The sequence below is a fragment of the Boleophthalmus pectinirostris genome, unplaced genomic scaffold (assembly GCF_026225935.1).
Source record: "Boleophthalmus pectinirostris isolate CB_2022bp ecotype Guang Dong unplaced genomic scaffold, ASM2622593v1 HiC_scaffold_17, whole genome shotgun sequence".
Lineage (NCBI taxonomy): Eukaryota > Metazoa > Chordata > Actinopteri > Gobiiformes > Gobiidae > Boleophthalmus > Boleophthalmus pectinirostris.
The window spans coordinates 13,194,990-13,217,972 of NW_026571115.1; the positions used below are offsets into that span (position 1 = coordinate 13,194,990).

Below are 22,983 nucleotides of genomic sequence, written 5' to 3' on the forward strand. Positions count from 1 at the left end.
GGGGCCTCATCACCGCCACACGCCAATCTAGCTCCGCCATGCCTACCCGAGCGCTTTCTTTGTTCGTTTATCGAGTTTTAAGCGCTGACGTTTAGCAGTAATCAGCTCTTTTATCCACCCGCGACGAGTTTCTGCAATTTTATTCAAGTATTTGGCGTTTTCGCGCGGTGCGTAATGAGGAAAAGGTAGTGCATTCTTGAACAAGGCGTAGCCGAGTTGCGCTCCAATGATGGCGGCTGCTCGTTGTTCGTGGTGTCCTTGATGGCCCCAGCTCACCATGGTGTCTCCCGCATGACCCAGCGACACAAACAACGTTGTTTTCGCCATTTTAGTTTGTCATAAACAACAAAACTATACAATTGGACTCATTGTAACAGCTATTTAACGATATTTTCACAGATTTGCGGAACATATGGATCGAAAGTAGAGCAGCAGGGTGCTGTGAAAATCAACTTGCACCACATGCCCTCTTAATGCTATATAAATATGAAATAACACTTAATATAGGTAACACGAATTAAAATGTAATTTAAAAAGCTTACCGATGTGGGTCAAGTATGCTTACACGAATAAAACGCGTTAGTTAAAGGCAAAGTAGGCCTGTAAACATCTCCGAGCATTGCCCGAAATAGTGTCACGATGGACGGCTAGAGCACCAGGAGGTAATGGGGGAGCCAAGAACGGAAAAAGCACGACCTAACACGGCTAAAATCAGCAAAATATTTTAGAAAATACACCTGAATCCTTTGTATAAATAAGTAGAGTTTAAAATCCACTAGTCGGTTGGAAAACAGTATGGAGAGACGCTTATCCGCGGCTGAGTGGTTCACAGGCGCGACAAACAGCCCCAGTCCGCCATGCTTCAGCTCTGCTCTAGAAGGAGACCTACCGTGCCAAGGTCCAATGGCGCACTGCAAACTGAGAAAACCGTGCCTCAACCTAAAGCCGGGGCGTATCAGACAGACCCCTCGGTCCAAAAGCGCGTAAAGGACAGCAGGAAGGCGGGTTCTCGGTCCTCCGTGGTCCTCCGCTGGTTCTTCAGGGCTAGAGAGAGCGAGGGGGTGAGAGAGGGCGAGCCTATGCGCGCTGAGATATTAAACCGAGATCCCTGATGGCTGAGCGGACAGAGGCGGCTGGTTGTTCCGCCAGCAGCCGCATGGAGGTCTCGGCGCGGAAAACACCACGAGTTTCCACACGTAAACAACCCACTAAAGCACGAAAGACCGAGTTTCGTTTATGGAAATCACCACAGAGCAACCAGGATGTGTAATTTCATCAAAAACAACGCCTTTACCAACCGACCTCGTTCAGTTTTGTGCCCGCGCTAGAGGACATGAATTCCGGCTATGGCGACCCCGTGCGCTCCCCTCCACGGCGGATGTCTTTTTCGAAAGTACAAAGCGGGCAAAGCTGTCTCACAAAAACAAACACGACTTACTGTAAAATTTGGCGGTATTCAGTTGCACGTTGTTATGTTTATCGCTCGCTCTCTTTGTTTTGTGTTATGAAACCGAGTGAGCGGAGGCAGCGGCAGCAGAGCGCGGTTGCTGTACCTGTCTCTCGGCTCTCGCTCCGGCGTCGTCGTTGTGGAGGAAGAAGGGGAGGGTTGAACGATAGCCAGCACTGCGCCGTCCGTCCTCAGCTCCAGTCCCCGCAGAGATGCTCCTTCCCCCCCGCCTCCATCCCTCCACTCAACGCGCAGCAGCTCCTCTCTCTCCAGCCAACCATTTCGCTACGCCGAACCGTGATCCACATTTTTTCCGATGCGCCAGCAGCAGTGTCGCTTCCCCTTCCCTTCCCGTCCCGACCGCGTAGCCGCCGGTAGCCATCATTTGCGCCTTCATGTTTGACCTCCAACCCGAATTCGCCTCTCCTATACTACAGAATCAGATGTGTTATAGTTTTAATACAAGATTTGCAAAAGGTATCTTAGTTCGTTCCTTTATTACGCACGGACTAGCAACAGCATCGCCAGTCCGCTGCGAGCGTGTAAGCAATGCATTAGCTTAGATCAGTGCCTGCCGAGATTGCTAACCCTTTTTAGCTTTTCAGTATACGGTCTTTTCGTTTGGTGGAGGGTTTGACAGCTTCATTTTGGCCCTCCTGCATGTTATTTCTTTTCAACTCCACCTTGTGTGTTTGTGGGCGGATACCTCAGCTGTCCAATCCTGTCCGTCCTATCCACAGAAAACAAATGACTTTCAGGCACTGGGCCTTGTTGAACTGCGCCGCCTTCCCTTTCTCTAGGAAATTTGGCAATCGCTTTACAGAGACCAAAAATAGTCTTTTTAAAATTGTTTTAATCCATGGTTTCATTCAACCATACATTTTGTTATCTCATGAATAGTTACATAACCTGACTTTACAATGTTATTTTGTTGTCTAATCTGATTTTAAAAATATTTATTAATAAAACTAATTCAATTTTTTTCTTTTGATTGCATTAACTGGCAAATTTAATTATTATTTCATACATTTACGTTGATTGTAATAAAGTAATTACATTATGTCTAATTAAATAATTGAAGTCAATAAAATTGATTTTAAATCATATTTCACATATTTCTTACAACTTAAATTCTGTCATTGTTATACTTTCATTCTTATTTATTTTTTTAAAAGTAGCTATATCAATGGATTGCATGTAACACGAACCTGCAAAAATATCTCCTTTCATTGCTGAGAATTAATCAATTTAAGCATTTTTTTTTTCTTGTTGAACTGGATGCAATTTGAGATTAATTTAATTGTTATATGGAGACAAAGTACTAGCTCTTCCTATGAAAAACATGTATCAGAGGCAATAACCTAAAGCTTAATTTTAATCAAATTTTATTTTATTTTTTGTAACCAAAATTAAATACTCATTGTATTAGCAAACGATGTGTCAGAAATTGTTGACAGACAGGGCTCACATTCTGAGAGGCTAGAATGTACGAGATGATCCTGAATGCAGCATGCCACTGACTGGCAGAACGACTTCCCTCCTTGGCCCTCCTCTTTGGATAAACTCGAGATTAAGAGACCGATTCAGAGCCAACTAAGTGTATTACGTGAGCTTGAGACAAAACGAATCACATTTAAAGACCTTTATTGTATTAAAATGTAAACCTTAAGCATGTACAGTGTCATAAGCGCACAAATAGCAATCAGAATACAATGCTCATTAAAATCATAACCTTTCTCACTCAGTTATACTATTACTAACCCACTAAAGCACTTAACTGACATAATAAAACAACTATTAAGAAACTAATATAGGAGAAGGCAACCAATCATAGCACATAATTACTCACCACAATTCAAAAAAATCAACAAAATTCAATTTGAAAGGCTGGCATACAGGTGCTGTAAAACAATGTGTATAAATACTGTATTGTACCACATATATAAATGTAATTACATCCTAATATAAATATCAAATTTTGGCATAATAAAGAGGTCAGTTGTGTACAATGTTGAAATGCCCAATGTCAATCATCAAAGAGTACTACACCTTTTTTTCAAAGACTAAACATTAAGAAATTAAATATACTATGACTTTTAAACTAATTACATTTGACATTCAATTATTGTTGAAATAGTCTTGCTTATTTCCCTAAAATTTGGTGCATAAGTAATTGTCAGTTTATGGCAGAGGAGCCTCGTAGTACACATCCTCTCCAGGTTCTTCCTCAAACTTCACTTTGGCGTCATCTGCATCCAGCTGTTGAAACAAAAACAAAATATATACTTATACACAATGACTTAAGTGTTATATAGGCCTATTCATGGACATATTTAGGCTGAGTCCTTCTCTCAAACTGATAACACTCTATTCTGCCTTGTGATATCATGCGGTCATACAGGAAGTGCTCCTCAGTGTTTTTAATCTATACACCTTCACTAGAATCATTATCTCTACTGAACCAAAGATAAAAGGTAGCTGTTAACTTGAAAACCACCACTTCATAACATCACAAGGTGGAACAGAGCATTTTGAGCTTTGGAGAAGTAGAGAGAATAATAAAGGTTTACTCAAACATGTGTGAATGAAACAAAACACAACTCCTGGTATGTTTTTGAAGAGGTAGTAGCACTTGTGAGCTTTAAGCACGACTTAAAGCTCACAAGAATCTTTTTTGTGTAACATAGGATCTTTAAATGAGTACTTACACATTTCATCTCGAAATCAGAGAAGAGGGGGCCAGTCATGAACATGCGCAGTGGGATGGTGAGCAGCAGAACAAAAGGCAGAGCCAGAGAGAAGTTACTCATCTTCACCGCCCACAGAATGGCCAAACAGATGATCTGGATGAAGGTGAACATGTGCATGCGCCACGTCTTCACCTACACAGAAAAAAAGAAATAATATATAAATAATGTCAGAATTAGCTATTTAAAATGTTGATTGCAAAGTCATAGATACGATGTGCTCAAGGTATGATATCTTTTTCCCATCGGCACCTGCCAAACTTACTACTATAGACTAAATGGACATGGCTAACCTGCTAGCTCCATCATCTCTGGCTCTAATTCATTTTGTGTGAAAAAACATCACCCCTCTCTCCCTAACTGCTGCTGTCAGGGTCCTCATTTTGGTCTTAGATGTTCACATTAACCCACTACATCTTCCTATGTTTTTAATCGCGCTATTTTTTCTATAAATTATTCCAAATATGGAACTCGGCTCCAAATTCACACCTATATCTGCAAGCCACAGTGAGCTTAATTTGACTGGGCCGAAGTGACGTTACTATCTTAGTCCACTTCTTTACATACTCTTTGCCATTGCTTTTGTTTCTAATTTGACTGAACCTTAAAAATATTGATAATAGACATTGTAACCTGCACATATAAAGTATTTTTACATACAGAATATACTGTCTACATCTAAGTTTGAAAAATGAGATTCTTTCTAGTGGTGGCCAATATTTAAAAGATGAATATATGGATATTTTTTGCATTATCTCGAGAAGAACATTCAGACAACATTTAACAGTGCATCAGAAATGCGTTTAAATGTGTCAAATGTCTTGGTCTATAGCAACAAAACCTGAATGTAGTATAAAATTAACCACATAACGGCAGAAATATCACTTTATATATCCTTGTTTGGGAGATTATACCAGACACTAATTTGTAATAGTTTGATTTTAGGCGATATATCTCCAACAATTGCAATATTATTATGTTTCAACATATCTCCCACCTCTAATTCTGTCTATGTTAAAATGATTCACAACAAAGACATAAATGAATGGACCCTGACTCAGCTAAAACATGTGTTCCTATTTCATATAGAAATAGACAAAATGTAGAGCAAATGTTATTTTGGTTTATTTACACATGTATTAAAATCATCCTAAAAATGTTTCTGTACTGATTTTAATGGAAAAGCACTTTGAGTGTTGAGTGCTATAAAGGGCTCTATAAAGATTTATTGATTTAAAATGATTGATTAAAAAGTTTACCCTGGTGGCATAAGCATCAGCGGGGTGATATTTCTTTGGTGTAATGAGCAGACACATCCTGTCCCACATCTGGACTCCGCTCAGAGATGTGATTCCCATATAAAGGAAGATCCCAAACAGAGCCGTCATGGGAATCATCTTCAGCACAGGCTCCATGTAAATCGAAACACCTGTAGGTGACAAAATACTAATTATTTTAATATTTATTTTATATTCAAGATTGGGTTTCTTTTACTGCTTTAGGGCTGAAGCTGTGCAACAGAGAGAGTAAAATGTTGAAAAACTAAAATCTTTATTATTTAGGAAGAAACAACATTGGCAGCCTTTTACAGATCATATGAAATGGAGGCCAAATTTCATAGGGTAGCTTGAGGCTTTTTTGTTGTACATGTTATTGTGTGTTTTTCAAATGAAAAAAATTCAAACCAAATAAAAAGTATATTAAACAAAATAATGTGAAATGCAAAGATAAGCAGAGATTAAAGTTCTTTTAACCCTAAAAAAAGAAGGGAAAACTGCAATATTGGCAATATGGAAAAGTTTTGTTGCACAGTTTACACTAATACACAGTTTACCACCACTCCAATGATTGCATACTGTTGTGTCCTTGAGCAAGACACTTGGCACATTTTCAGTATATATGACTGGTGGTGCTCGGAGAGGCTACGATTAGACATTTGTCTCTGTCAGTCATAATAAATTCTTCACATTTAAGTAATTTTGAGTGAAAACTGTTCTATACATGTAAAGTATTTATGAGTAAAGCAGAGAAATACAACACATTATATAACTAACGTATAATTTGTGTGTATTTTGTACTCTAACTTACAAGCAGTAACCTTTCTTCTACCACTTGATGGCAGCACTTACCAACCAGCGCGGCCACAGCGATGCCACTGATCCTTTGCTCCACCACTTTTTCGATCTCGGGTTTGGGGCCCTTGGACATGACGGTGAGGGCGTTGGCGTGGGTAACAGATCGGACTGTGGCAGCACTCAGCCATGGCACCCCAAAGATAGAAGAGATACCCCCCATGACCACTAGGAGGAGCAGGTCGAAGTGGAAACCAGACCCTTTCACCATCTTTCTCTCAGGTTTGCTCACAATCAGACTGAAACAACAAAGGAAGTGAAAATGCACAATTTAAACAAGAAAAGGAACAATACACTTTGAAATGTTTATAAAAAGTCAACTCAAACTATGAAAATATTTTATAATAACTTAATGAATAGCGCCATTGATTACAGGTGCACTGTAAGGTTTCTGGTGGTGGCTCTGCCTTTTAATACTGCAAAGTGGAACATTCCAGACAAAGCAATAACATCTCCATAGAGACAAGCAGGGGGCAGACCCTCTATCAGAAAAGTTACATAGTGTACCTTTAATTTTCAGTTTTGTTTGCTTTACACTCTTATGGAATAATGCCAACACATGTTCTAAAATATCACATCTAAAAAGGTTGTTAAATTCTTTATGGCTAAAACATGATCAAAAGGTTCAATGCCCTAACCTTTGTGAAATGTGTGTATATTCTGTTGTTAGTGTGGATCAAAGTGTCTCACGTTGTAATCTGGGACTCGAGGAAGATGAGGATGAAGACGAGGAGAGCAGGGACACAGGAGGCACCCATCATCCAGATAGGGAAGGGCTTCTTCTCCCCCATGGGGTTTATAAACCAGCCTCTTACCTTGGGGTTGGTCACCTCCACTCCTTTAGGCACCACCAGTTTCTACAAGACAGCACAAAAATTAAAAGATGTATTCATTGGGAAAATATCAGTACAACACAAGACTAGCGAGAACAGAGTATATTGTAAATACAAGTTCCATTTATCTATTTTCTGTACTCTTTGAACGAAAATACAAAGGTACATACATTTATCCAAAAAAAAAAAAAAAAGACAAAACCTTCTTTGCTAAAAATATTATTATTTAGTATCAGTGTTGGGACAAATACTTTGAAAATGTATTTAGTTATAGAATACTGAACACCTGCATCAAAGGGCCTGTATTATATTTTTTTCTGATCTGTGTTATAATGTTGGAGTTCACACATGTTTAATACACAAACCCTGCATATTTAGGCAGAGTTCTTCTCATATAGAAAACACACTGTTCAATCTTGTGAAATTCCTTATACAAATGCCTTCACTAGAATAATTTGGATGATTTCAGCATTTCAATCTTAGAATTGCCAATCTCTGTTAACATAAAAGGGAGCTACTAACTTGAAAACTACCACTTCATGACATCACAGGGTGAAGCAGAGCGTTATTCAAACACAACTCCAGGTTTGTTTTTGATGAGGTAACAACATTTTAACATAACTTTAAACTAATAATAGTCTGTTTTCTGTAATATAGGACCTTCTTCCCTTATGGTACAATCAGAGCACTGTATTCTGTATTATATAACGACATAACACAAAATATAACAATGTTATATTTATGTCAGTAATAAAATGCAGATCGATGCCCAAATTGCATAATCAAGTACCAAATCAGGCTTACCTGAGTGTAAGCATCATCAATGCTGATATCCACAGCAATCATGCAGAAGATGGCGATTGGCACACCGAAGTCTCCAATCAAACGACGGACCTAGAGACATACAGTGAGTATAACTTTTGGTAAATGTAAATTATGTAGATTCAGTAAGCAAAAATATAGTTTAAATGCTCATGACAGGTTTTTAGGTATTTATAAATACTATTTGGTTTGATGGGATAGTACATGTGATAAGATTTATCATAATTTTATATCAGCATAGATATAAAATAATAATATATACTGTACAGTCTGTGAGTCTAACCTGTCATAATATGCACATTTAATTCAAATGTCTTATTAGTACTAGAAAATAACCCACAGGTCCAGGAAGGTACGGGCCGTTCTTGAAGATCCGGAGGAAATATGCAATGAAGAAGCACCCGAACATAAGGCACATGGAGAGGAGGGCGGTGTTGGGGTACGCCCGCTCCATTTCCTTCTCTATGATGGTGAAGTTACCGTCAGGGGTGTACTCAAAGTGCGTATGGATGATTGGATGAAATGGGTTTGGACTCGAATCATTCAAGTGATCGTAGTTCAGAATCAGAGGGTGGGTTTTGAAAATCTGAAATGAAAAAGTTGTTTATATGAGCAAAACAATGGTGACTAGGTATTGCTAGAAATATAATCACTTCATATTTTTATCTTCTACTTAAGTAAGCTACCATGTTGTAAAAGTAGAACTACTGTATCACATAATAATTCTAAAAGTAAAAGTAAAAGTAAGTTACATTTAAAATGATTTCATTTAATGTGAAATGTTTTTTTTTTTTTTACATCTGTGTTAGATAAATTGCATTCTGTGTTGTAGTGAGCGCACTCACTGCCAGCTCAGTCCCTGTTATCTTGGCCTACGACATAATACTCCCTACAATGAAAGCATAGACTAGAGACCAGACTGTGACCAAACTGGACTGTAATGGACAATGCAGTGCCTTAAGGGGTCATGTGTCTGGGTCCTGTACTGATGGTAAAGAAACGTCTTCTGCATTAGAACTCCAGCCTCATGTTTCTTCTGCAACAATCGACCATCGTTACTCTGAATGTTGTACTCTTGACAATGAAATGTGTTGGAATTGTGGTGATCAAACCAGTGCTACCTTTGAGTAGTTCTGAAGGAAATGAAATACAATTATAAATAGCAAAAATAAGCACCTTAAAGAGCTTAGCGAAGGTCTCGTAGATGAAGATGAGTGAGATGAGGATGGAGAAGATTTCCTGGGTGAAGCGGGAGATGAATCTGACCAGAAAACTACCCTCAACTGCCACAATGATGACCACTATGACGATGAGCCACATGCCCACCCAGATGCGACCCACGATGTACTCCATGTTACTGGCTTTACAAAACTGGGATGGGCAAAATGAATGAAGATGATATGATGAAGAACTGGCATTGTGGTTAAAGCCGTAGCAATAGAGGTAGAAGTAGAAATAGTAGTAGCATTGTATTATTTATTAATTTATTGTTGTGCATGCAAGTGGTACTGAATGTAATAGTAGCAGTAAACATTTTGAAAGTAACTCTAGTATCAATTAAGCTAGCGAAATAGTAACTGTAGTATTGATGGTAGAAATAGAACCAATAGTAGTAGTAGTAGTAGAAACTATATAGCTTTTAGTGCAAACGCTATATGCAGTTAAAGATGTGATTGGAGAAGTAGTAGCAATAGTAGTAGTAGTAATAGTAGTAGTAATAATAGCATTATAAGGAGCAGTAGTAATAGTACTAAGTAGTAGTGCAGTCTAAACTAAACCTACAGCGTAAAAGGCCTCTTCAAACAAAAGCAGTGGTCCAGAGAATCCAATGACGAGAACAGGCTGTGCTGCCAAGAGACAGAAGATCACGCCTTGGACAGCGGTCGAGATCATGAGCTCGGAAACCCCCATCCACTTTTCCGTTTTGTCAGCTGGATACAAAAACAAAGCAAATATATATATATATATATATATATATATATATATATATATATATATATATATATATATATATATATATATATATATATATATATATATATATATATATATATATATATATATATATATACATTTAGACATTTTCAACCTGCTAAACACCACTTTTTACTGGCAAGTACAGTAAAGTTTTTTTTGTTTCTTTTCTGCAGGTCAGCTTCAACTTTACTCTCCACATTTATTATTCACTGGAGATAGTTATACATCTGTATATCATGTAAGACAATTAAGCAGATGTACAGTAGTAATTCTAATAAGAGCACTAATAAGAGCACTAAAATTCATCATTTGATCAGGAAATCTGGTGCCTACATGAGAAAAATGTAAAGTTGCACAGAAACAGAAATTTGTGGTGATGAACTCAAAAACCAAAACGAATCAATATTTTTACCTAGAAGTCCTCCGAAGGTGATGGCCGGGGACAGAGCGGCGAAGTAGATGAAGATGATGGCGGCGAGCACCTGAGGGTTGAGTCCGTCCACGTAGTCGCTGATGTAGTGACGATAGCGCCGCTTTATGTCCCTGAACATCCCTCCGAAGGGGTATCCTGTACGGGCAAGAGGGTCTTCCCGCGGGGGCTCTGGGGCTTTGTCAGCTACATTAGAAATTAATTAAAGATTAGTTTCATTTATATATCCATGTTTCTTTCTCTAGCAATCTATCTAAACCTAAACTAAACAAAAAACTAACTATATCTTAACAGCAAATTATTGAGATGTCATATAACATGGTCCTTGCGTATTTACAAATGTAACAAACTGGACAATTCTTAAGATGAACATGCCTTCTGTATGACTAAAATAGCATCAATTAAAAAGGGGATATTAAAAAGTCACAACCTCCGGGTTATCAAGTTTTAGTGTATTAGTTTGTATCCTGCTTTTGTATATTGATGGAAAATTACTATGAGGGGGCAAGGGAGATGCAGACTTATGGGCTGAGCATTGGACAGAATCATACTTCTAACCACAAAGAGGGTTCAAATAGTGTCCAGGAGAGACTGCAAGATTACTCAAATATGCATGGATGGCATATAAAACAACTTCAGACATGGTTTTGATGTGGGAACAACATTATAACATGGTAGAAAGCTCTACAAAGTCAATTTTGCATAACAACCCCTTCTTTAATGTGTTTTGTCTACACTGAAAGCAGATATTCTCAGAAATGTTGTATAAAGAAACCTGTTGTACCAATCACAACCCTGTCACACCATTGTGACCGTACTGTATAAAATCCTTCTTTACCTGGAAAAATCATAAGAAAACCTAATATCTGTGTGTGTGTGAGATATTAAAATTGTGAATCAAATTTTCTTCCTGGTCATGTGATGCAATGGAGATGATGACAACCTTTGACTCTGTCTCCAAACGCCAGACGGTTATCAATGGGACGCAGTCGGTCACGGAGCATTTTTCTCTGGAAGTTGATAATCGGTTCGAGCATTTTCTGGTCCTGGATCTCGGTCGGAGGAAGCACGATACTGCAGTCCATAAAATCTGCGATGGCGTCTGTTACATCTTTGTCTGTTTGAGCCAAGAATGCCTCGAGGCAAAAAACCTGAGATCGAATTTGACACAGAAAATGTTTTAGTTTTATGGTCTTGTTTAGGTGCATGATTTTCAAAAAGGTGAAAGAGACTAACTGAAAAAGCTGTTAAAATTAAGCTCTGATTAAAGTCTAGTTTGAGTAACAGAGCTTCAGACAGAGCAGTGTCTTCAGTTAGCTTCATATCCCCAGGGAAAATTTATGACATCAGCCGCAAAGTATCAATCAGTATTAGTAGCATTAGTATTAGAAATATTTGAGCAGTTGGAGTTGTTGTAGTAATAGTAGTAATAGTAGTAACTGCAGTGTTTCACAGCAGTTTTGTAACATTTTACCCAGTCAGCCATCAGTGCCCCCATGGCTCTCCCGCACTGGCTGTAGTCGATGCCGCTGTTACTGGGTCCAACCAGAACAAAGACAAATCGGACTGGGACCGGAGACTCCAGAGTAGACGGCATCACCACAGAGTCCTTCAGACGCACAAAGCCCACCGCTGGCTTCTGCAGGTTCTCCACCACACCTACAAGAGAAGGAGGTGTTGTATTACCACGGTTAAGAAAACATCTGCTTGTATGAAATCGACTTGAAGACTTCATTATATTAACTTTCATCTTGATTTAGCATGAACAAACAAAGTACAGCTTGTATTTCCTGAATATACTATACTATATTATACACTACGTTCTAACCTGTTCTGTTCTCTTCTCTCCAATTTATGTCTCTCTTTTTTAATTTTAATCTTCATGATTATTTATGTTTTGATTTGTTTTTATTATGATTTTAATGTATTTCTTATTCTGTAAAGCACTTTGAATTACTTTGTGTACGAATTGTGCTATACAAATAAACTTGCCTTGCCTTGCCTTGCCTGTTACTGAGGATTATGAAAATCAGACTTACCAGACAGAACAATGGAGGCTTCCATGTTGTCAGAATTGTCTCTCTGAAAGAAAACAAAACAAAACATAAATGAACAAATGAATGAACAAAGTAAATAATAATAATGAATAAAAAACAGAACAAAGGAAGAACTACGTTCTGAGTGACAGAAAAAGTCTGCATTTGGATGTTTCCTTCCGCAGTCACAGCAGGGGCCTCCATCTGACTGAAAATAGAAGAGATGCAGCAGCATTTGTTTAATGCCATACTGTGGGACATCCCAGGCATAGCAGTAACATCTCCATGGTGACATGCATGGCAGTCCCTCCACCAGAGAAGTTGCACAGTGCACATTTAAATGTAAACTCTTTATTGCCTGCCTGTATTCTATCTGTATTGTTTGTGTATATTGGAGAAAACATAAAATGACTATGACAGGTTGGCCAACACATTTCACCAAAACACAGTTAAGATCGTTACACTTAAGATTTTACTAAAGGTTTAACTTTTTCTCACTTCAAGTGACCCCACTCACAGTCAGAGTGCCTATTTATCTGGGGATTTTTGAGCTATAAAACCACCTGCAATTTAATAAATGTAAGGTGGAGCTTTTTAATGTCATACTGTGGAACATTCTAGGCAGAGCAATGACATACATAGAAAGAAGTAGGTAATAGACCCCCAACTAAAAAGTTACACAGTGCACGTTTAATGAAAAAAGGGGATAATAATGTTTAAAGTTATACTACGGAACAAAATACCTGCGTCTCATGAGCAGAGCCCTGAGCAGAGCCTCCCGGTCCACAGCTCTGATCTCGTTTTTGTTCAGAAGTTCATCAACTATCTTCTCTGCCACAGAGGACAGACTGCTGGCATCCGAGTCAAAGATGAATGCACCTGACCAGAGGAAAGCATATTTACAGTACAGTAGTGGCAGAACTACAATACAAAACAAAAGTTGTACAGAGACATTTATTAGAATTTGCTCAAGGGTGCAGATTATGCTATTTTCTGAAAATGCACAAATATTGGTACAAAGTTTAACATTTTCTTTGTCAGTGCAAAATAAAATAGCCGTAATATCAAAAAATGTAATGTATTGGAGATTATTGTCAGCATACAGCCACAATAGTTATTATGAGTTAAATTGATTTTCACTGCCAAAACCATCCAGGTATAACACTGACTGTGCATTTGCAGTTGGATTTTCTTTTGCTTACAATTCTTTGCCATGCAGGTCTTATATATAAATAAAATTTGCTGAAATCTATATGTATCAGCTGATGCACTGTAACCAATAAATCCACCTTCCTCATTATCCAACTTAAAAGTTTTATATTTTGTAAAATTGACTCTTGTGATCTTTAAACCATGTTCAAATGTTGTTACCTCATCAAAAACATATCCAGAGTTGTGTTTTGCTTCATTCACTCATATTTGAATAACCCTTTATTATTAGTCTGTTTACATCTCCAAAGATCAAAACGCTCTGATCCACCTTGTGATGTCATGTAGTGGCAGTTTTCAGGTTAAGAGCTACCTTTACCTTTTCTTCAATTTCAGGGCTGCAATCATTCAAACGATTTAAGTGTATGTAGTTTAAAAACACAGCAGAGCACTTCCTGTATTACCACCTGACATCACAAGAGGTGGAACAAGGTGGAGTGTTTTCTGTTTGAGAGAAGAGCTCATCTTAAATCTGCAGGATTTATTTGAGTGTTAAACATGTGTGAATGAAACAAAACACAACTCCAGGTATGTTTTTGATGAGGAAACCACATTATAACATAGATCAGAAAATAGCGTAATATAACTGTTAATCATTCTGTGGACTTTTCTCTTACTTACCTGAACTCATAGCTTTTCTGAGCTGGATGAGACTCTTGAAAGTGAGGTAGGACACATGGGATCCACTCCATTTCCCTGTGGCTGTGTTCAGATTCTCCTCAAAACCCACCCACCGTGCCGTCTCCTGCCAACTGCTCCCCTGAAGCTCATTCAGCTCAACATAGGCCTGCAATCACAACATGTACTGGTCACATCAAGTAGGTCTATATAAACAGTGTTGGGAGTCTTTATAAAAGTAATAAATTACTGTAATGCATTGCTTTTTGCTGTAACACAGTAATGTAAGGCAATGTCCACGTATGTTCAGTCCTCAGTTCAGTCCTGGTTCAGTCCTGGTTCAACTCTGGTTTAGTCCTGGTATAGTCCTGGTTTAGTCCTGGTTCAGCTCTGGTTCAACTCTGGTTTAGTCCTGGTATAGTCCTGGTTTAGTCCTGATTCAGTTCTGATTTAGATCAGGTTTAGTCCTGGTTTAGTCCTGATTTAGTCCTGATTCAGTTCTGGTTTAGACCTAGTTTAGACCTGGTTTAGTCCTGGTTCAGTCCATATATGGTGCAAAAGTTTGGCATCTTTGCACTTATTTTGGTGAGAGTAATTTAAAAGTAATGCAATAGTAGTGTAATGCCTTACATTTTGTACATTTTGTGTAAGGCCTTTGTTTTACTTGTATGGGGGCAGTTTATTTTCTGTCATGGTGCACTTTTACAAATACAACATGATAAGGTTAGAGCTTGAAGTGAACTATGTGGGATCAACTACGTGACACTATCCCAGACAGTCGATTCTGCATCAAAGTGCAAAATCAAAGTGGCATTAGAAACTGATGGGTGGGGCTCCAGTTCACATTCACATGTTCCTCACTCATGATTAAAAAAATCAGGTTCAGGCCCTTTAACAAATTCACCACATAAGAAACTAACCTGTGCATCTCCTCGAGTGGTGGCATTGGTGTTCACATTCAAGTAAGCTGAAAAAACACACAATAACACAACATTTAAATGTGTGTGTAAGCAGACTACATAATAAAATGGTTGATGACACAAATCTTACCCTCTGAATCAAACGGGATGATAACAGTCTCCATGCGGTCCTCTCCTACCTCGTCTGCCCTCCTCCTCTCTTCATCATAGGGGCCAACGTTGACAGGAGAAGGCCTAGTTGTTAAAGGGATTTTAACTTGTTTAAAAATCAATAAATAAACAAATAAAACCAGAACACATCTGGATTAGCAAATCGCGTTTTTTTTTTTTTTTTTTTTTTTTTTTTAAAATAACATTTGCAACAAGAGAATTTTATACAAAATACCAATGGGACTTTTTTTTTTTTTTTTTTTTTTTTTTTTTTTTAATTATGCGAAAAAATCAATTATATATGCATAGACCACTTGCATTACTTCAGAAACTGTACTGTAACTGAAGTCAATTTTTATCTTCCACCAGTAGAGGGCACTCTTGTAATTTGTACAAAATGACTGCTGTTCTTATCAGCATCAGCATTTTTTTTTTTTTTTTTTTGCCCCCCTTCAAAAGCTTACAGCAAGAATGAATTGTCCTTTTCCCCCAAAATAGACATGATCTACAATTTGCACAAAACTGTACTACAAATTGAAAAACATAGGAATTTGAAATATGAATGAGAGAGAATATATAATAGAAAATGTTGAAAACAATACAAAAAAAATACTCACATTTGCAGTGGGGAGGGCAGTGCAAAATCACTCTCTTCATATGACATGTCACTACCCTGAAAGAGAAACAGTTTTAGAATTTTTTTATTTTTTTTACTGAAATGTTCTGTATATTAATAGAAAAAGAGGATCTGAAGAAAATGTAACTAACCTCTTCAATATTATAATTGCAATCCATTGTGTTGTAGGCCTACCCTCAGGTATTTAACTAAAATACCTAAAAGCAATCAAAGTGACAAAAGAAGTCAAGCAATCATACAATCATGCCATACAAGTCAAATGTACCACAAATGTATCACAATGTACTATAAGACAGAACAGTGAGGCCTGGAGCTTGTCTGCTGCAGAAGATAAGGACTAGTTTTGTGTTCAACAAATGCAACCATGATAATAATAATAATAATAATAATAATAATAATAATAATAATAATAATAATAATAATAATAATAATAAAAGTAAACATGTTACAGTAGCAGTTCTAATATCTTGAATTACATCTGGCTATGGCATTGAGACATGAACACAAAGACATGAACAGACTGAAATGCATTTCATGTGGAATATAAAATGTTCAAGATGGAGAATACATTTTTATGTTATATTTAATTGTATTTGGAAAACAGAAATGTAAATTTCTTTGCATAATCTAACATTTAAAATTCAATTATGTTAACATTAAAAATCTTAAAGATTCAAAATAAAATATGCTGAATATGTAAAATTCACTCAAATATTAATCACTGATTTTGAAATGAATTTCCCTGAACATTTAGTTTTTATGTATTTATAATTCTAATTTTGTTATCTTATCTTCTCCTCTGTCTTTTTCTCAAACAGTAATTAACCAGTGGGCCTGAGGTGCAGAGGTCAGGTTGCAGCCTCTGCACCTCAGGCCCACTGGTCTATCAGAATGACCTATAGAAATGAAAGAAGCCACGCCCCTCACCTGTGCGGTGCAGGTGCTCCACCTGGTCTGCAGCACCTGAACAGCTCTGTGTGCTCCGTGAGCCTCAGAACCCAGAGACAAACGCAGTCCTCTTCAGCTCAAAACGACTGATACAGGCAAAAGAGCGGGAACACCCAAATCTAACTACGTCGCCCCGGGACCCCAAACCTGCTGTTGCTTAGTAACGAGTAAAGGGAGAGAGAGATAAGTGGCGAGTGACAGACAAACAGCTCTATCAGAGAGCGACACCTGGACACAGGGATATCCCAGCCCTATGGGCCGCTCCGCCCTCCACAGGCCCATAGTCACAGCTCAGGCTCTGTCTATGAGGGGCACCACAGAGGGCAATTTTCCATTCATCATATCAAATGGAAAATATCTGAACACGTCACTTTGTTTACACACTTGGGATTTCCTTGGCTTGAATGGTGTGGATGCCTTCCCTATTGATAAAATTATGATTGCCTTTCTTATTGTGGGCCTTGCAGATCTGTTGCATGACCTCCAGATTGGGACATGTGCACTGCTCCAGACATCAGTGACACCACATGGATGTGACTGAAGGTTAAAACATACAAAGGAGTACAAAATAAAGCAACATTATATTATCAAATCCAACAGGGGCAAAAAGGATCAGTGGTGAAAGGCCCTGAGGTCAGGGCCCTGGTCAGATCTGAAGGATTTGCTTGTGTACATTTTAGGTTGATGGGATAGTATAGTCATGCAGCTATGTGTGCTGTGAGTAACCAGTAAAGAGATTAAATTAGTCTTTAGTTTCATGAGTGCATTTTGTGGTGTCTGTAGTAACTCCCTCTTACAAAGCCTGTTTGCTCAGTACCAAGCCTTTGTTAATTAAGTGTTGCTCATCTGAAAGTCCTACAAAATTCAAAGACTCTACGCTCATCTTAAAAGTGAATGAAGTTCAGAGCATCTCAACAAAAAACTTGTGAAGTATCGTTATCAGTGGCTGTACTAGATATCTGCTGTGTCCATATGTGCTCACTTATAATAGAGGATCCTCCCTGTTCAAATTTACACTGTAGAGTTAAGTCTTAATCTCACACAAACTCAAACTCATGAGCGAGAGCTGAAATGAAACTTAAAAGGTGCATTGTGTAACTTTTCTGGTGGAGGGTCAGTCAGATGTTTTTCTCCATGAGATGAGATGTTAATGCTTTATCTGAGATGTTTCACAGTAAGACATCAAACCTTTCTGTCATCATGGAGACCAAACCAAACCAAGTTACAGGTCAGATCTGTGGAAAGGCAACCCCGGTCACAGTCAGAATGCCTGTTTTTGTAGGTATTTCTGAGCTATAAAACCACCTGTAACTGAATAAATGTAAGGTAGAGCTGTTTAATGTCATAAGAAGGTGACAGACCCCCAACCGAAAAGTTACATAGTGTACCTTTAAACAATGGATATCTAAGAGAGACCAATTTTAAAGCCTTAAATGTATACATTCAATAAAATAAAACAATTCACAAATGAGTATTATAGGCATAAACCTTTTAATAATTTAATAGTATGCAAAACATTATCAAGTTAATTAAAAACAAAAAAACAAAACAAAACAAAAAACAAACAAACAAAAAAAAAAACAACTGATGGCATTTTAAAAGTTTAACCTTGATTCCTTAAAAGGTGCACTATTTAGCTTTTCTGGTGAAGGTCGTGGTCATGACCTGCTTGTCTCCAGGATGATGTTAATGCTTTGCCTGGAATGTTTCACAGTTGCATTAAGCTTTCCTTAAGATTATGCATCTTATATATCCTGTATATCTTATATTATCAGTGTTTAATTGCTCTTCACCTTGAAACATTCAAAACAAAGTGATAACATCTCCTATACTCAAGTGGATGAAACCCTGAAAAGTTACATAGTGTACTATTAAACACTGGCTACCAGCAAATATGTTATCGGTAAGACTCTGGAGAAAAAAATGTCCTTTTGCTCAGTAAGAGCTAGTGCCACCTTGTGTATTGGTTAGAGTATTTGAAGTTACAACACCAAGGAGCAACTGTATAGACAGAGGGGGTTCAATATTATAGTATTTTTTGATCCATGTTGTTTCCTCTTCAGAAACATACCTGGACTTGTGTTTTGTTTCATTCACATGTTTAATGCACAAATCCTGCATTTTGAGGCTGTGCTCTTTTCTCAAACAGAAAACACTCTGTACCACCTTATGTCATGTGGAAATACAGAAAAAAACACTATGGTGCTTTCAAACTCCATACACATTAGAAACGTGTGGATCATTTCCTGTTCTGGAATTTCTTATCTCTACTGAACAAAAGGACAGCTGTTATCTTGAAAACTACTACTTCACAACATCACAAAGTGGAACAGAACATTTTAAGCTATGGAGATGAGACAGATTAATAATAAAGAATTACTCAAACATGTGAAATAAATAAACCAACAATATTCTAACATGGTTTGGAGCTCAAGTGTCAATTTTGTGTAATATAGGACCTTTAAGCCCTCAGTTTTGTGGCAAGAAGTTAGTAATAAATACCACAGACAATACGCAAAGAATTCTTGCATTTATTCAAGCAATTACAAGAGATAACATAGTTTGCGAGACCTGGGTTTTCAATAGAAGTCATACCTGAACCGTTAAAAAAATAATCTGCAACACAAAATCTAGCATCATGTTTTGAGACATTATTTCCAATTCAAGACAAATGTAGATGCAGAAAAAGCCTTAATTAAGATGTAGCATAGACTGAGGTACAGATAAACCAAGAATGCCTTATAAGACATAGCAATCACATTGCTGCCTTTGCATAAATTCCCAACTGCATGCTATACTGTTAAAAACAATACAAAAATTATGAAGTTTTAATCAAAAAATAAAATAAAAGCAGTGAGGCATCAGGGCACGTCTGCTCTCTTCTCCTCATCTTTGCTCACATCTGTAGGGACTGAAGCGTGGACTCATCATACAGTAGCCCTATTATTTTCAAGCTATTGTAATCATTAACAGCCTACAGCCCCAAGATGGTGACAAAAGAGAGGAGCTAGGGAGCGAGGTTTAGTATTAGAAAAGGCAGAGCCTCCAGCAAAGTCATCTCTGCTGAAATCTTGCTGGAAGTTGTAGACCCAGCACATGGCAGGAGGATCATCTCAGACTGTATTTGGAGGAGACGCTGCCAGCCGATGCCCTGGCGCTCACGGATGGATGCTTACATGATGACGCATGGTGGGCGACTTTTGGTGATCTTTTTAACATGTTTCCCCTTTGCTGCATTTTGGACTTGTTCCATGATCTACAACAAAATGACACTTAAAAATGTGCACTGTGTACCTTGTGGAAGGTCTGTGAAATGCTTATTGCTTTGTCTGAAATGTTTCACAGTATGGCCTTAAACTTTTCTATCTTGACGGAGACCAAACCAGACCAAGTAACCAGTCAGATCTGTGGAAAGGTACCCCCATTCACTCAGAATGCCTGTTTTTCTAGGTATTTTTGAGCTACAAATGTACTGATGGCAAAAATAATAATTTAAAAATTGTCTGTAATTTAATAAACACAAGGTAGAGAGAGGTGTTTAACGTCATACTGTGGAACATTCCAAGAAGAGGAATGATATGCATTTTATTTTATATATCATTGTGGTATGACAATATTAACATATTACACCCCAGGTCTGGTTCAAAATGTATTAGGATTTGTTTTAGGTAGTAGGTTTGAATATGTGGGCAAAAATTTCATGTGTCTATAGTTAGAGCCAGCCCTGCTACACCCAGATTATGCAAAGATGTGGGCAGGTATATGGTTCCTTAAAAGGCCTCATATTGCCTCATTGATGTTATAATATTGTTTCCTCATCAAAAACCTATCCAGAGTTGTTTTGTTTCATTCACATGTTTAATATGCAAACCCTGAATATTTAGTCTGCATTCTTCTCTCAAACTGAAAACACTCTGGTTCCACCTTGTGATGTCATGTGGTAATACAGGAAGTGCTCCACTGTGTTCATACACATTCAGTTGATTCATTTGAATGATTTGCCCATCTCTGATGAAGAAAAGGTAAAAGGTAGAAGTTAACTTAAAACTACCACTTCATGACATCATAAGGTGGAAAAGAGCATTTTGAGCTTTGGAGATGTAGACAGACTAATAACGCAGGATTACTTCAACATGCATTTACAAAACAACTCCAGGTATGTTTTTCAACATGCCTTAAAGCTCACAAGAGTAAATTTTGAGTAATATTAGAACCTTTAAGTGAAAGTCACACATGACATGAGGTAAAATTATTAATCCCAAAGAAAACAAATACATTTCTTGTGCTAAAGTTAGTGATTATTTCTTTTATTTAATATAAAAAGTAACAAAGATCAGGTTTCCTAATGTGCAATGTCATCCCACACTGTAGTCTGCGTAATAAAGCATTTGGGAGTGGCTCTAGGTGGATTGTTGATTCACAAGAGAACAAGATCATCCTGCGAGGAAAACTGCATAACAAACTTGTTTTTGATAACCACAGCATGAAGTAATTCATCAAAAATATGTGAAGCAGTGTCAATTATGACAAGTAATTTTAATTTAGTTGGAGCTTTAGACCTTAAATACAATTGATTTTTAGTTTAGTTAAGATTTAGTCACAAAAAGCTATAAAATACCAGTTTTTATAGTTTTAGACTACAAACCTGTAAAATTAAGCTGATCCATAATAGTTTCAGTCAACCCAAAATGTATAGTTACTTTGAATATAAAATTGTATTGCATTGTTGGTCTGGCTGGAGGCACTGGTTTAAAAGTGGATCTTGGATGTAGTTTCCAGTCATTCCATTTATCATTGGGCAGTATTTACTCAACAAAAATACCTACTTTAGTCACACTTTTAGTAATGATGATTTCTCGTTTTATGCATTTTACTTAACAAAACTTTGGCAAAATGTTTTAGTCAACAAACTTAACACCATGTCCAGTTTATCTTGTCTTTTCTCTAAACTAGTTCCTAGGCCAATTTCCATCAAACTGGTGCAACCAGAAGAGTGACATAACACGACGATCTGTTTTATAACTTCACATTTGTACTTACATCCTCCTCATAGGGAAAACCGCCCGTTTCAAGCTTGGAGAAGACGAGCACGTCATTGATTACAACCTCAAAGCTGCCTGTGAAGTGGGCAAAAGATGCGAATTTAACAAAACTGTTATCACATCTGGGACAATTAAGTACATCATGTCTTACTTCTTCTTCCCACAAAGCCTGACACATCCGCTTCAGGAAACTCATCCTTTACTGTACGGGCGAGCTCCTGATAGCGGGGGCCGTAACCTCAACCGCCACTGAAAAAAGACGGAAAATAAATCACAACTTTAAGAACAAATATGCTGCCATCATGCACTTGCTACTTGGTGCTAAGCTACTTGCTAACAGCGAGGCTAATGAAGCACATGCAGTCTTTTCCGCACCATCGCGCAAATTTAAACGAGCACAATTCAATCTAAACGCGGATTATTTTAACAATTTTAAATATAGCAATAATAAAGCAATTACCAGTACTCCACGCGTACGCTAAATCCCATTTTTGCAGTTCTGTCGTCGCCTCCCTGTCACAGAGAAGCTAGCTGCTGCTGCGCCCAGTCTGTCCCAGGGAACAGTGCGTTTAGGATATTTAAAGGGGATGCGCGGAGGGGCGGGGTTTCATTTCCAGGAACAACAACAGCCTTGGGCAAGATGAACGAGATATTTTAAAGACACGCGATCATCAGAGTAAATCTTTTTGGAGATCCATTTATTTTACTCGTCTGTTGTAATTATCCGTGGTTGATTACTCAGATTACAAGGGAACTATGCTGATTATTGACTTTGGTTGGCCTGGACAAAATACAAAAAAAACAAAGTGACTTTTGACGCCTTGGCAGGACTGAAAAGGGAAACTAAAGATCACATGCTTTCAAACTGTCTTGATTTTGTTTTGACCGTAGAAATTGTTCTTTTATAACGTTTATGCTCTTTTGTTCATTTCAAAGAGATGTTCAAAAGACTGGTTCTATTACTATCTATTTATATGATTGAAGCTAATGTCAGAACAAATTTTATCTACAAACTAATCACAAACAGAAATGGCC

General features: G+C 37.7%; 2 protein-coding genes across 2 annotated transcripts; both read right to left on the bottom strand.

Moving 5' to 3' along the window:
* Nucleotides 1-3,074: 3,074 nt before the first annotated feature.
* slc4a1a (solute carrier family 4 member 1a (Diego blood group)) lies at nt 3,075-17,043 on the bottom strand. The gene is made up of 21 exons (XM_020932291.2): nt 16,886-17,043; nt 16,090-16,155; nt 15,939-15,994; nt 15,302-15,405; nt 15,172-15,218; nt 14,255-14,420; nt 13,168-13,303; nt 12,563-12,632; nt 12,428-12,470; nt 11,863-12,047; nt 11,332-11,539; nt 10,371-10,574; nt 9,764-9,912; nt 9,158-9,352; nt 8,322-8,567; nt 7,964-8,053; nt 7,017-7,183; nt 6,324-6,565; nt 5,454-5,623; nt 4,156-4,329; nt 3,075-3,706 (listed from the first exon to the last, which is right to left on the bottom strand). Exons 2-21 carry the CDS (start codon nt 16,114-16,116, stop codon nt 3,629-3,631), a joined length of 2,757 nt encoding a protein of 918 aa, XP_020787950.2. The 5' UTR covers nt 16,117-16,155; nt 16,886-17,043; the 3' UTR covers nt 3,075-3,628.
* A 2,380-nt stretch (nt 17,044-19,423) lies between these two features.
* LOC110167395 (migration and invasion enhancer 1) lies at nt 19,424-22,567 on the bottom strand. The gene is made up of 4 exons (XM_020932740.2): nt 22,409-22,567; nt 22,100-22,197; nt 21,947-22,023; nt 19,424-20,162 (listed from the first exon to the last, which is right to left on the bottom strand). Exons 1-4 carry the CDS (start codon nt 22,435-22,437, stop codon nt 20,079-20,081), a joined length of 288 nt encoding a protein of 95 aa, XP_020788399.1. The 5' UTR covers nt 22,438-22,567; the 3' UTR covers nt 19,424-20,078.
* Between the last annotated feature and the right edge of the window lie 416 nt (nt 22,568-22,983).

Bases quoted from the DNA above. Each gene is read 5' to 3' on its own strand.
- slc4a1a (XM_020932291.2), bottom strand. From the start codon at position 16,116: ATGGATTGCAATTATAATATTGAAGAG. The intron at 13,304-14,254 runs GTAAGTAAGAGA...TCCTCTGGTCAG, and splicing joins CAGAAAAGCTATGAGTTCAG to GTGCATTCATCTTTGACTCG. The intron at 4,330-5,453 runs GTAAACTTTTTA...TTTTCTGTGTAG, and splicing joins CTGATGCTTATGCCACCAGG to GTGAAGACGTGGCGCATGCA.